At 38.2% G+C, this 15,786-nt stretch overlaps 1 protein-coding gene across 1 annotated transcript in view; it reads left to right on the top strand.

Annotated features, from left to right (window-relative positions):
* Positions 1-254: 254 nt before the first annotated feature.
* The window catches only part of DKK2 (dickkopf WNT signaling pathway inhibitor 2), a gene marked incomplete at its 5' end in the record, with an annotated part of 114,449 nt that continues 98,917 nt past the window's right edge, over positions 255-15,786 (top strand). Inside the window, one exon of the mRNA XM_081218903.1 lies at positions 255-476. Within this exon, the coding sequence (XP_081075029.1) occupies positions 255-476 (222 nt within the window). The remainder of the gene's footprint in view (positions 477-15,786) is intronic.

The raw sequence follows: 15,786 nt of genomic DNA, 5'->3' as shown, positions 1-15,786 counted from the left end.
TTGCTTCCAGTTACTGCAGAACTTCCTGCCCTGGCGGAGAAGCAGGTCTTGCTTGGGTCGCGCTCCCTCCCGGTCTGAGGCGTGAGACTGAGTTCACACGGTGCTGGGCCCCCAAAGCCAAGTGGGGTTGGGGGAAAACAGAGTCTCTGCGAGTCCCGGCGCCCCGCGCGTAGGGCCCCGTGTTGGGGTCCTCCCTCCCTCTGTACCCGCACCCTTGCGGGCTTTGCCCCTCCCTGGGGACCCCTCGCCAGGCGATGGCCGCGTTGATGCGGGGCAAGGACTCCTCCCGCTGCCTGCTCCTACTGGCCGCGGTGCTGATGGTGGAGAGCTCCCAGTTCGGCAGCTCGCGGGCCAAACTCAACTCCATCAAGTCCTCTCTGGGCGGGGAGACGCCAGCCCAGGCCGCCAATCGATCTGCGGGCACATACCAAGGACTGGCTTTCGGCGGCAGTAAGAAGGGCAAAAACCTGGGGCAGGTAGGAAAATACCCCCAATGCACTCTTCAGCCAGGAGAGGTAGGGACCGGCACTCTCGGACACTTCAGTTGCCTTTGCCCCCGAGTGCGCCCCCAGGTGTGGCGCGCAGGACGGCTGGGGAGGGGTTCGCAGATGCACGTCTACACGGGCGGGGGTGGCTGGGTGACTGCGAGTGCTGGCGGGTGTGGAGCGGGCGCGGGAGGGTAATTTTTCATCTTTGCTTGGGGATATAATGGGCATGTACGGAGATCTAGTGCGTACAGATGGGGGAAAGGGCCCGAATAGTCCTTCTCCACATTTAACACAGTGGATGTGGAGGATGATGTTAATAGCTAACACACAGCAACTGTTATGTGTCAGGTACTGTTCTAAGCGTTTTACGTATGGTTAATCTTCACAATCCTATGAGCTGGGCGCTGTTTCTATCCCTATCCTGCAAATGAACAAACTTAGGCACCGAGTAGAAGCTCTTTGCCCACGGCACACAGTTAGTGTAAGTGGCAGAGCGGGATTTGAATCCGGACAGTCTGAGTCCAGTTTCTGGGCTCTTAACTGTTTCATTTCACAATCCGAAGAGGGAATTTACCGTTTTTCAGGTTCTCCTTCCTTCCCAGCCACTTTCTCATTTCCATGAAGTAAGGTCACATACAGAAAACTTCAATAAACGTGCATTTCTCACTCCTGGATATAAATCATCCCGGAGGAAACAAAATAACGAAGCGACAATGGCAGTATCATAGTTACGGAGGACCAGGGTGCCTGGGACATAGCAAGGAAAACTCCCGAGGTTTATTTTCCAGAGGGAACTTTCCGCGAGCATCTTTGTTTCTCTGTCACACAGACAGATAGATTGACAGTCATGCAAACAGTTACACAAACAGACACAGAGAGACACGAGTGCGCACACTCTGCACCCGTAGTGGCGCGCACACTCTGCACCCGTAGTGGCCAGCACACAGCGGCCAGGAGAGGGGGCCCTGCGGGCACTGGGAACCACTACAGCTCCCCCTTCCGCTCCTTTTTTGCGAAGCCAAAACCGAAAGCCAGTTTGCCAAGCAGCACGGGCACAGCCACAGCACAACTGTCAACCCGTAAAGGCGGCTCATTGCCCCACAGATCCTGGGTTTCCTTGTTTTATGAGAGGATCCTGCTGCAGCTGCTGTGCGCGCTCTTGGCGTCCTCCGCTGCCCCTGCCCCCAGCGCAGGCGGCAGAGCGAAGGTTGACAACCAAGGCCGTCCTGGATGGACAGCGAGGGAAGATTCTGCTCCGCTTGGCCCCCTAGTGCCCTCTCACGGGGAGAGTTTTGCTCCTTTTGCAGTTCCAGAATGCTTCCTGGGCTTTGAAATGTCAAACATTTCAGCTATCCTCTCAAAGGAATACAAAGCCTGCAACCACAGTAGTTCTTTTTTTTAAGTCTCAAGAGAAATAAACTTATACATCTGCATACACACTACATGCATACATGTCCTGTGCATATTCTCACACATGTGTACATACCTCCATCCACACTTACAAGACCACTCTCATTCCGTTTTTCTCTTCCTTGGCAAACACCCAGCCATTTTCAATAGGAATGGACTTCTCTTAGAAGTCCATATTGTGCTGGGTCAAAGATTATAATGAAAGGATGCTCTCAGTCCAAGTCATCAGATTTTTTTCTAATGCTACTGACTTCAAATTCAACCTTGTCAGTTGCTGAAAAGAGCTGGGTTTAGTTTAGCCAAGAACAGAGGGATGGACCCAATAATCTTTGAGGTTCCTTTTGATTCTAATCCATGTACATTCTGTGAGTTTCTGCAAAGGGCTTTCTGTTTCCGTCACCACTGGGCCCTAACACCTGATGTTCCTCAGTCAAATTATCAGTTATGTCAGCACTGCCGCTAGCCATAGGGTTACATAGGTTAGACTGTGGGATGCATCCATCCCAGAACCTGGCTTATCCTTTATGTTTTGGTAGCATATTTGCATATAAATATGTATAAAATATGTGTGCTTATTTTTCTGTCTCTCCAAATATCTGCTCCTTAAAGAGGTTGTGACTCTGTTTCGCATGTCTTCAAATTGAAGATTGATTTATTTTATAAATGAGTTGAATTTTTCTTTTTTTTTTCTTTTTTGAGTTGAATGTCTTGTATGCTTTCCATAACTTAGTGGTCCTATGGAATATATTTCATTATATTTACTTAATTATAATACAGGATCCTTAAAATTTGACATTGGGTTTGTGAGAAAATTACAACTTATTAGAGACAATGGTAACATAGAATTGAAACATTAAGTTGACTCACAGTAAGATAGCTGGAAAATAAAAGGATTATCTCTTGTATATTCTGGCTTCTCGCTTGTTTATTGGGTGATCTAAAATGTGTACTGTTATGAAGGAAGAAATAGAAAAAATCTTTCTTCTTTGAAGTAGAAAGAGGAATTGTTTGAATATTTATGGGTCTCTTTATCTTCTTTCTTCCACTAGTTAGGTGGTTACCAAAATTCTTAGTACTCTTATTTTCAATAATGGAATGGAAATTAGAAAGACTATTCAAAACAGAAGATGCCACATCCTTTTAAGGAGAAAAACTTTAGAAGTAAAATGTAGCTGAACTGAATTTTTATCCATCATAACATGATTGATTGAGAAAATTTGTAAGTAAAATGCCAACTGATAAAACTAGCTAATTATGTAGTGTCATCCTTAGGCCTAATAAGTCTGGTTGTCTCCCCGTCCCCAATCTTTGATTGATGATACTGAACTGTATGCATTTCAGAGGTACAGGAACCAGAGACTGTAAGATACAACTTCAAGTAGGCATATCAGAAACTTAGTCTTTGGTCTCCTTTTCCTTAAGTGAAAATTGAATAATGGTCTATTTTTCCTGATTTACTTTCAGAATAGAGAATTAAAATTAAAATTATATTGCAATTACAGAAGAAATTACTGAAGAGACTTAATAATTCATTAATCTACAAAAGTGAAAATGAGACTAAATTGGCACCAAGGTTTTCTTGATTCACCATAGCTGATTTCATATGAAGAAAACATTCTAATTAGTAGGAATTCTACTTGTCCTGTCAGCAAGGTGAATCATTTGTAAATCACTTCTGGAGGAGTAGCCTTTGAATTTCAGGAAAGATTTAGAAGGTGCTCAAAGAAAATGAACTGTTCTCCAGGGTTGTTAAAATTCTCATTCTTAGGTTTGCTTTCAAAGATGCAGTTATGAGTTATGATTGGAAACTGACATCGAAAATTGAATTCATTCAGGTGAATCGATACAAAAGTAGCAAAAATTATTTTGCTGAATTATTCACATTAATATTTTAATTTGACTTTCCTTTTGCATCTATTAATGTTTTAAAAGGTAGTGTGTGTATGTATATGGGATAAATTAGATTGTAGGACTGTTACTAACATATATATCAATATTTATATATCTCAATTTCTAAAGCAAATTTTCTAAATCAAAAGTATTATTAAACAAAACATTCAATATTATGTGCTTAAATATATTCTGATTAAGTACACTGTTGTTCAACATCACCTCTGGAGCATGAGGTATCAAGTTTTACAGGTCACCTTAAAGACAGATTTTAAAAAAGTAAAGCAATTTATAAAATCAATTTACCCTTGAAATTAACAGTGATTTTTTTTTTTTTTGAGAATGAAAACCCTTTGGAATGTGTTTGTAATAGCTTCTTTTAGTCTTTACTCCTTACTTTGTCTTAGACTGGCAGATTAATTTGAACACAATGCTGTATGATTTTGAAATATTTTTAAAAGTTATGATGAGAACTGTGGAAAATAATTATATTTTAAAGGTAGATAGGCTTCCTGGCATGTGTCTCTAAAACGAAGGTGAAATTGGTAATGTAAATTCAGATTCCATTATTTTCTGATATAATTTTGATGCTTGAAGGACAGTGGTTTGGATGAAGTTATGTTGTGAGAAAAGAACGCTTGATATACATTGAAACAGAAGCTTGAGGACATTGGTTAGAGAACACTCATATTTGTATATTGCATTTTCTTTAATAAAAATGCTGTATCTATTTGTATGCACAAACACTCATAAATATGCTCATTGAAAAAACTATATACCCTATTTTCTGTAGGTGATTTCTTCACTTTCTAAAATTATCCATGGCTTTTTTTTTTTAAAACCCCAGTCCAACTTTCCCCTGCTAGAGGATAAATATTTGCTATCTCCTCTGGACATCAACTAATACTAAACATAACTAGGAAAGCAAATCAGTTTTTAAATTAAATTTTTCAAAATAAAATATATTTGAAATAATCTACACTACACTACTTCTTTTCTTTCACTGTGGATAGTAGAGAATTGATGGTTGATACAAGTGAAAGTTACCTCGTGAATAGCAAGAGAAGTATTTTAATGATAATCTAAGTAGGGGCATCCATCATTTTATTTCTGTGCTAGAGGAGAGAGAGTAAAGGACAAGGTTACTTAAACTCACTCCAGCTGTGACTTTGACCCTACCATAGTCTTCTTTAGCACTCCCCTCTGATACATATTCGTTCCTGGGATGTTTCAAATCTTACAATTTTTAAAGTAGAGAAAGCACCGTAAGAGAAAGGTAACGTATATTCTGTTCTAGGAGAATATTGCCGCTTCCTCTTCTTTTCCCTGCACAATCGTTTTGTGTACATTAAAATGATCTGTTAAATTATAGAGGCCTTTATAATATTCAATATATTTACTATTTTAGACTCAGTCTCTTCTGGCTGTTCATTCTTTGGTATTGATGTAACATTGAAATGAATTACAATCTTATTTCTGTCTGTGACTCCCTGAATGCCCTTTTAAGTCGTTTTATTTCATTATACCTCTAGTCACTTGTACTCATCCATGAAAAGGAGATAAAGCTGCTCCTAGTTTATTATTCAATCATTGAAAAGATTTATGCTATATTTATATTCCTCTTATTGAGTCATTTTTTTAAAAAATCTGAAGCAACCCTCAAAACAAAATTAATAATAATTAATAGATAGACTTTTGTGTTGTGTAGGATTGCTTTAAGATTACATAGAAAGATTAAATATGGAGCGTATAAGAAAAGTTTAGTATTACTGTTTAAGGAAAGCAGAAGTTAATTGTTTTCTTTCTCTGTCCCCACTTTCTGGGAATGAGAGAACAACATATTTATCTCTAATTGTTGGGTTTTTTTTTTTTTAGGATAAATATAAACCATTCTCCCAAACACAGAGGTCAACTGATATAAAATATGGGAGATTTTTTTTGATAGGAACATCTGTCCACAGGAGGAAAGTCACCATCCAAATATTTTAAATTGTGGCTTCCCAATGAGTCTCTCACGCTAACAATTTTGGGTTATTGCCCACTTCTTTGGGTTCGAAACAAGGAAGGAAGGCCATGAATAACACCAACATCTAATCAGGGTCCTCAGGGAGAGTTCATCCCATAAATCCTTGTCTTAGTAATGGTAAATTAAATCAGAAACCTTTAAGGTGGAAGGGATTTCAATATCAGATATAAATTGCTGTATTTTAACTCAGTTTATGCAGCACTAAAAACAGAATTTTTTATTATTTTTTTAAATTTTTTTTATTTTTTGCTTTATAACAAATTTAATCAGTTATACATATACATATGTTCCCATATCCCCTCCCTTTTGCGTCTCCCTCCCACCCTCCCTATCCCACCCCTCCAGGCGGTCACAAAGCACCGAGCTGATCTCCCAGATCTCCCTGATCTCCCTGTGCTATGCGGCTGCTTCCCACTAGCTATCTACCTTACGTTTGGTAGTGTATATATGTCCATGCCGCTCTTTCACTTTGTCACAGCTTACCCTTCCCCCTCCCCATATCCTCAAGTCCATTCTCTAGTAGGTCTGTGTAGGTCTGTGTCTATATTCTAACTTTTATCCACAACCAATGAACTTGAATAAGAGACTATATTTGTGGGATCTTAATACACTAGCTTAGATTTATCTATGTGCTTCAAATAAATGTAGAAATAAAATCAGCAAAACACAAAAGTAGTAAATATTTTTAAAAGTTACTTATCTCTCTTCCATAGTTAGATAAAAGGGACAAATATGCATCAGATATCCTTTAAAATATATTACAGCGTCTAATTTAATTGGTTGATTCTACTTATGTATTGTAATTTGGCACACACAATAGCTCAAATTTAAATATTTCATTATCATGCAACATTTTAACTGTCCCAAACTGTCTAAAGCAAACAAATAAAATCAATGAATGAATAAGTACATTAAGTGGCAAAACAAAGCATCACAATTAGGGGGAGAGACTTCTTAAAGTGGTGGATCCGTCCAAATATCTCCTAAAAAATGTTAGCTCTCCATATTATGCTTTACCATGTGGAATAATAATGTTCTTTCTTCCCAGGACTAGAAGAAAACAGTGATTTTCAGATATTATTTCCTTAAACTGGCTTGCAAATAGTTATAGCACACATCAAGTTATAGTAAGAGGTTCCATTTATTGATTATTTACTCTGTGCCAGGCACTGCTCCAAATGCTTCATTTGAATTAATTTTTTAATTATCTCGGCAGCCTTTGGAGCAAGTCCTAACATCATCCTTATTTTTATAAATGATAAAACAATAATTCTCCTTAGACACAGAGAGGTTATGCAATTTGTACAAGTCACACAGCAGTAAGTGGAGAAAGCCAGAATACGAACCTAAGTGATCTAGTGTCAGAGCCTGCATATTTAACTACCAGAGCATGTGCTACAATATGCTGCAATATACAATATGGATACAATATCCATACAGTGAGGACTTGAGAGGAAACATGGACCTTTATTTTATTCTTCTCTATTCTATTTTCTAATGACATGGATATAACTCTACATTCATTAAAACCATAGCAAAACCCAAACCCTCTGTTGATGCCAATTGCTACTCTGAGTAACCAAAGTATGATAGCAGTTCATGGGTACAAAAGCACGCACATAGTAGTACACTAGTTTCATCTCTGCCTTTACTTGCCTCCCTGCCAGGGAGAATTCACTGTCAACAAGGAAAACACACACACACACACACACACACACACCTCTTTCTCTTACTCTTTCCCATTAAATTATTGCGTTGCCCCAAATAGAAGGGAATACTATTGCATAGATCCTATTTTTCTCTTTTTTCTCATGGTAACCACCATACAGTCCCCAGTACCCATCATCTTTCATCTAAATGATGCCACGTGCCCACTGACATCAGCAAAGTGGAGGTCTTCTCAATGGCTTCTCTCCAGTGGCTTGAAGTTGGTCTGGCTGGCATCCCTCACATTCTGATCAGATTGGGGGAAGCTGTCTAGGTTTAGAACCTGCTATTGCTTTTGTTTTTTCTTTACTTTTGACCCCTCTGAGCTGCCTTTCAGAGCATCAGTTGAACTGTAGTAACACTGCAGCACTACAGCCTCCTAACAGAATTCCTAGGGGAATTTTTCCAAATTTCAGCTGGCTAGCTTAATGTCTTTGGAAAAGCCATTTAACCTCTGGTCTTTTTAAAAAAAATCTGTAAAATAGGATAACAGTAGCAACCATAATAGTAACAATACTCATCTTACTGGGCAACAGGGAGGAAGAGGAAAGTGCACTTAGTCATTGAACTGATGCCATTATTACCATTACCATTACAGAAATAAGTAAGGTCAAGTGCTCCTGCACGAAATAGAAAGTGGCTGCTTAATTTTCCCCACCAAGATGGGAAGGAGTAACTAAATGAATGCATGTGATGTACATGAAGGAAACAAATGAACTCAGTTATACCAAGGCCAAGAATTGTAAAACAGAACAAAGCAAGACAAAATACACACACACACACACACACACACGCTATCATGTTTCTTGCACTGATTGTTAGAATTTAAAGGGATGGTAAGTCAGTGCTGTCTTGTAAAACTTAAGCAAAATAGCACATAATTGAAAATTGATGAAATTACACAGAAGCAAGAGTATAGCAGACTAAAAATACAACCATGGTAAGGAGAGGTCCTAAAAACTATGGCAATATTAGTTATTTAAACATGGGGACCAAAATAATTGAACAACATGTTATAGTCTGCTGCCAACAGCATTCATTTGATATTCTCCAAAGTAAGACAGCCTATGCCAAGGCAAGCTTCTTGACACTGTCTGCACAGTGCTTGGAGCCCAAAGGGCTTGCTGAGAATTTGGAAGACTTATAACTCTCTTTGAGTGTCAGACTGTCCTGCTAAGAGGACTCAGAAATTTGGAGCTCATTATTCTCGTGCCATTCCCTTTACTTGTTTGTTTGTTTATTTGTTTTGAGTTCTTTTTTCATGATTCAGGTAATTTGGAAATATTTTAATAATGTTAAATTGAGAGTGAAAGTCATCTCATTGAAGTATGGGATAAAGTTCTTTTAACATACTGGACACAAACTGTTTGCCAATAAGAGTTTCTATTTGGTAATGAACTAAAAAACTTCATTCAAGTGGGAGGATGGGGAAAATTGTCATTTAAAACCAACTGAAATGACAGCTCACATTCAAATAATAGTCTTCACTTGCTCATTGTAACTTCATCTTAACCATTTGGAATTTGGCACTGTGAACAAGTGCTGTGTTAATTTGTCACTTGAAAGCCAAAGTCTTTTTTCCAGTAACCATCCTCTGTACTCTGTTGTCTTCTGTCTTTTATACCTAGTATAGCCCCTTCCTTCTGTAATATTACATAGTTTTCTTTTCCTCTCTGGTTTGTTCCTCTTTATTTCTTTCACTGATTCCTCCACAACCTTCTGCCCATAAACGTGGGCATTCCTTCACATTCTCTCCCCAGTCCTCTTTTCTTTCTGTTCCGTGTTCTTTTCTTTGCTCATATTATTTCCTTCTTTGAAATCATTTGTCACATATGCAGATGTTCTTGGTAAAAACTCCTGAGCCCCCTTGCCTGCTCAACTGTTTTGAAGTCCTTGCAGAAACAAACAAAAAATCTCCATATCAAAAATTAAACCGTTTACGGTTAACTACAAATTGTCAGGAGTCAGGCAACAAAGTCTTTATGATTTCTCATTGCTATCAAAAAAGTCTGCTAAAAAGTGCCCCGGGTTAGACTAATGCAGGCCACAAGAATCAAGTCTGATTGCCCCAACTTCTCATGCTCTTTTCCCTTTCATCACTTACTGAACATGAAATAAACCTGTGTAGATTCCTATCAAGACAGGTGCTTTTGTTTCTTGAACTCTATTTATGTGAATGCTTTGGATGTAAAGGGCCTCCAGTTTTTTTTCTCTATGATGGACTTGTTACATCAACTAGTGTCTGATGAGAATATGAAAGTATCTATTATTTATGCTCATGAAATGTTACATATTATAATATGCAATACATATGTTAAGCAGTATATAATGTTTGTTTTTATAGCTTGAACTACGCACTAAAGAGTAATGTTTTGCTACTTGCCATTTTATAAATAATTACTAATTTCTAGTGTAAAATGCTTCCTTAACATTTATTTTCCACCTGATAGACTCTTAAAAGTGCTTGCCTCTTTAGTAACTGAATAAGAGGATTCTTCAAATGTGCCTAATAATTATTAATCAAGATGGAGAGCTTTATACAAAGAAACAAGAGAACCTTTTATCTACAAGTTCAAGAACTTGTACAAGAGACGAAAGTGGGCATAGTTATAGCCGGGAGATACATTAGAAATCACTTAGTTTAACTCGCTCATTTTACATATGAGGGAACCAATTTAGGAGACGGTCATGATCTGCACAATGTACTACAAATAATGCCTGTGACAAAGGAACTTCTGCTGGAACTTGGATCTTCTGACTTCTAACACAAGCCTTTCGAATAATAACAAAGCTCTGTAGAAGAATTAAATTCAGTTGATTAAGAAACTGATGGGAGATAAATTATAGGTAGAGCTCTTTTTTCAGCTCTAAATTTGTGTATGTCAAAATGTATTGGCAAAGAATACTATGTCATGATTCCAACGGTGTCAGTAGGATTTAAGCAAAATTAATGAAAGGATGTGGCTTTGACTATATTATCCTTGCTTGCTTTTTCATTCATAATACCGTAATAAGCCTGGCTAAAGAAAGTCTGTACCAAAGAAATATATTTTTCATTGGATCAAGTACACATACGTATACACATACACACACACACACACACCCTTGAAAAAAAAGTTTCAACAATAAATACTTTTAAGATGCAGTGAGTCTTTAAGTCCTTTCCTTCTATTCTACTCTGCACTCTTCTCTTGTTCTGTTCTCTTTGCTCTCTCTCTTTTAAATACTGGTCATTACTTATAGAAATGACGGATCAAAACCTGTAGTTTGAAAAACCACTGACTCATTTGCTACTGTCCTCACCCTGAGGGAACTCAGGGCATTATGCTCAGGGATTGGTAGTACTTGAGGAATCAGCCCCGGTGCAGGGAGATAGAAAGCGGAGGCAGGCGGGTTTTCATGGAGAGAAGCATCCACCATCTCAGACCTCTCCCACCTTCCCTTCTGCAACTGTCATGTCAGCCGCTGGCCTAGATGTGGTGGAACTCTTCATCTTGGGATGTGCCTAACCTCTGGCTCTCTCTCTACTTCCAGGAGTAACTGACTTATAACAGTGCTGTGTTTGGTCCTTGAATGTTTCCTGTTAATTAATTTCCATGTCAATCTGTTATCCCACATTAGTATTGTTCTTTCTGGGTGTATGCCATGTGTATCATCATACTTTATTTCTAAGAATATGCAGTTGAAGATGGCTACAGTTTCTACATAGGACAGCAGATGAGCTTGACAGAGCCTGGGATAAAGATTCAGAAGACCTGGTTAGCCTATTTTTCAATATGCTGGACATTGAAGAAATCATCTAACACCTTTAAGCCTTAGTTTTCTTATCAGTAAAGTGGGAGCTGTGACAATAGTGTCTTTCCCTATCTCTTTGCAAAAAACAAAATATTGTTTATTTGTATTACATCATTAGAGGTTATGTTATGAAAAACAAAATTAAGGCCTTTCTACTCTGAATTTATGAAAGACAAATCTGAATTAGACAGAATCAACCCGAGAATGAGTTATTCGAGTTGGATTTTATGATTCTGGAATCATAAATTCAGTTTCTGTTTTGACAGATTGCCTTTATTTTTTTAGGGAAGAAAGACTGAAAGTGGAAGGTGTTTTTTGGTTTTGTTTCCTTTCTTTGCCTATTTGTCTTGATTTTCTTGTATTTCATCAAAAATTTCAGTACCAGTAGTAATTCTTCCACATTTCTTATTAGAACTTAGTGGTATTATTATAAGGATTATTATTTTTATTCTTGCAGGCTAAAAACAGCCTGCTATTAGAATATCCTGCCTATAACATTCAAGAGCCCTATGTGTTTTTATTCTATCATGTATGAGATGTGTTACTGTTTATATATTTTTAAAACATCTTGGAAAGGCATTATAAGGGCCTCAATAATAGAAGTAAATGTATCTTTAAAGCTCTAAAACTAAACTTGAGTGTCATATTTTGGGCACATTATAGGTTACAGGGTTCACAATGGATAAAGTTCAGAGAAATAGCCGATTATAAAGTCAAGCTGTATGGGTGTGAGATCACGTGAACTGTGACACACAAAATATATTTTGCCACAAACTCTTCCAACAGGAAAGTGGGTATTTTTCAAAGCTGGTGAAAACATATTATTGTTTTCCTAAGTAGGCATTTCCTAATGTACAGTGTAGTAGTTCTGATCTTTCATGTTCCACGTGCAGGAATCTCACCCAAACATTTGTCCAAGCTAGAAACAGTCTAGGCTTCCGGCTTGCCATCCCTGCTCCTAGGCAATTATGCTCTAATTGATAGGATTCTACTTCTTTTTTAATATTGATCTCTTTTGTTGTTTTATTGTCATCCCAACTGCCATTGCTTTGATTCAGACCATTATCATTTCCCAGTGTAACATTACAATTTTGTGGTATTTTTGTGCTTCTCCAAACCATCCTCCACACTACTTCTAAAGTGAGCTTTCTAAAGTAAAAATCCGATAAGGGTCCTCTAGAAATGTTCATTTCTAGAGAATGAAGTCTAAACTTCTCAACTTGGCACACAGTGTCATTAATTATCTTGTTTCTCTTACTTTGTCCCTGGGGCCACACAGCTGATGAGTGGCAGAGCTGGGATTTAAAGCCAAGCAGTCTTACTTGAGTCTATCTACTTAATCATGCTATGCTGCATCCTCATATAAACTGGAGGCCAGAGAATCCAGCTAGAGACTTTTTATTGGGATGTTTTAGAATTTAGATGTGATTAAGTTCTTCTGGTAAGCCAGTCAACTTGTTAATTGCTTACTTACTTCTTAGATATATTAGATGCTATGATCACAGTCAGCAAACATTTATTAGACACATATGTTACGCTGGGCCCTTGGTATAAGTAGCCGTAAAAACAAGTGTAGTATATTTGAGGAATCCAGTTGGAATTTTCAGGTTGAAAGAGGATCCCAGATATTGTCCAGTTCAGGCCTCTATTTTCAATACAGTATGAGAGCTGAGCAATTTGGTGAGTTTTCCTTCTTTTAAAGATTTTTAAGGATGAATACTTGTATCTCTTAGTTATCTAGTTAACTTTAATTATGTTAAGAATGGGAACATTCTGCTCTCTGCTGTAAGTGAAGCATGGATAAAACAAAGCTGGCTATCGATCTCTAGGTAAAAACACTTCCTGGGCTTCCCTGGTGGCACAGTGGTTGAGAGTCCGCCTGCCGATGCAGGGGACACGGGTTCGTCCCACGGTCCGGGAAGATCCCACATGCCGCGGAGCGGCTGGGCCCGTGAGCCATGGCCGCTGAGCCTGCGCATCCGGAGCCTGTGCTTCGCAATGGGAGAGGCCACAACAGTGAGAGGCCCGCGTACCGCAAAAAAAAACCCAAAACAACAACAGCAAAAAACACTTCCTCATTAACAGAAAATGTAATCAAACTATTTTAGTCATGTTTCATGGAGTATACTCTGGTTCCCTTGGTGAACAGTCAGGATGCCCTGGAAGAGTAAGACTGTTTTCATCAGCAGTCAAGAAAAGGTCTGACATGCTAGACATTATGGTGATAATGTAAAGAGGTGGTGCCTGCCTTTTCTTTCCCAAATATTTTGGAAGGAATTAAATTTTGATTTTTTTTTCCTTTGTAAATGCATCACTGCTCCCTGAGGAAGTCTGATCCTAGTTTCATTTACAAAGCACTAAGGAAACATAAGTGGAAAGAGGCAGGTTTACAAGGAATAAGAAGCATGGTAAGAAATAACAAGGTTGCGCTAGTAGGAGGGTAGGAGTCTGGTGACTTCAGAACAGATGGTAGAGGGGTTGTATTAGGTAAAGTAGACAAGATCTTCCTACAGGTAAGGCGGAGGAACAGAATAGAATGTGTGCTGAAATATATCAAAGCAAGAATGTGATAAATGTGCAAGTTTAAAATGTCATCGATTTTTTTAACAAGCATGCTCAAACATTATTTTTCCAAATTAAGTCACTGCAGAAAACTCATTCCTCTGATATTGTCATTTAGACCTTTCTTTTGAAACTAACTTCAGAAGTAGTGTACATGTTTATTTATTTTAGACCATAATTTTATGACCATAAACAAGATTATATATATTGACCAACACACCACATTCAAAATCCTTGGCTCTGAGTGGCTTTGTGTTGTTTCCATAAACGAAATGTCCCACAGAAGGTGAGGACGTCAGTCAAAGAAATGTAGTGTACTTTCTGAAAACAATTCCGAAAAGTTTCAAAAGGCATTCTGAGTCACAGAGTCACTATTGTGGTTATAATTATAAACGTTTCAGTGTTGATTGCTTTAAGGTGGTATACTCTCAGTTTGGTTGATAGTCTTAAAAAAAATCTGTAATATTATTTTGTAACCAGGTCCTCTCTATTAGAAGAACCTGGTTGAAATGTATGTAGCATGGTTACCGTTCCTCAGTAAACCATCATTTTCAGGAAGCAGTTAATGAGTGCAAACCAGTAGTATGTTCCCCACCCCAAACCCACTCTTTTCCTGAAAGAAGAGGCAGGAACAAATCATACACAGTGCAGTGCCATAGAGTCCAGTCTGGTGACACACGTTACTTCATGTGCCACTTAGTAAAGATGCATGCACTGAGGCCAAAAAAAAAACCGTCTGTCATAAGTTATTTTTTTAATGCAAACATATCCTATTAAAGTTTCAGAGAAAAGGCTAAGTGGCTTAACTCAGTAAAAATGTTTTGGCAATTGTTCAAAATTAATACAACGCTTCCAAAATGCTCTTTGGAAATCCTTGTAAATTTCCTTACTTGCCTATTTGCCCTACTGCTATCTTCCCAACACTCTTCAGAAGGAAATGGCTTCTTAACAAGAAAAATCTTCTTGAAATTACATTTCCAGTGGGGTCCTGGCCACACCAGCTGCAACACATTGTGACTAAATTTTAGTCTCTTGGTTCTCATTGTTAAAAACACAAGTGACCAACAGTCAGGTCTTGTGCCATAGCCACCCCAGTGATTGATTACAAATTGGATTGGAGTGTGTGTATTGGTAGAAAATATAAGCTTTCGACACAAAATAACAACTATATTTGATGTCCTGTCACTTAAAAAAATAAGACCAAAAAATATAATTCTGATTCTCAGTAGACATCAATAAAAAAAAATTGTAGCCCAACCTCACCAGTAATTTTTTTTTTTAAAAGTCCACTTCTGGGAGAGTCAGAGACTAGCTGGAGAAAATGCTCTGGGGGTGGGACCAAGATGTTCTTAATCTTCAAGGGCTATTTAAAATATCTTAGGGAATCAAGGCAGAGGGGCCAGAGCACTGGACAAATTATTGATTTCAAATCCCTGCTACCAGATTTAAGAATTGCACACTCAATGAAGAGCCAATAGCAATCACCATAATAAGATTTAATGTAAGGATTTGAAGGAATGATAATCTGCAGCTAAGATGCATGGAAAGGAAAGGAAGAACATAACTGAGAGCTACTTGTGACTTAATCACAAGACCAAACAGGATAAACAGGCCAACCTCCAAATTGTATTCATTGCCTACCCATGGATAATGCAATCTGATATTATGTGTTGTGACTGTACACCTCCAGCACACTCCTACCAATATCCTACAGCCAGCATGAGAGTGGTTGGTACTGTGATTGGATATCTAGGCAATACATGGGCCCTTGCTTCTAGAAGATAGTGCAACTAACATTTGTTGAACACCTACTTTATGCCAAGAAATTTACATTAATTTCACTATATTAATAACATTAAATTAATTTTCTCAGTACCTTATAGCATCTGTCATGTGCAGAGCACACAG

Source organism: Mesoplodon bidens, assembly GCF_964165515.1.
Source record: "Mesoplodon bidens genome assembly, chromosome: 1".
Lineage (NCBI taxonomy): Eukaryota > Metazoa > Chordata > Mammalia > Artiodactyla > Ziphiidae > Mesoplodon > Mesoplodon bidens.
This window is presented reverse-complemented; position numbering and strand designations above follow the sequence as displayed.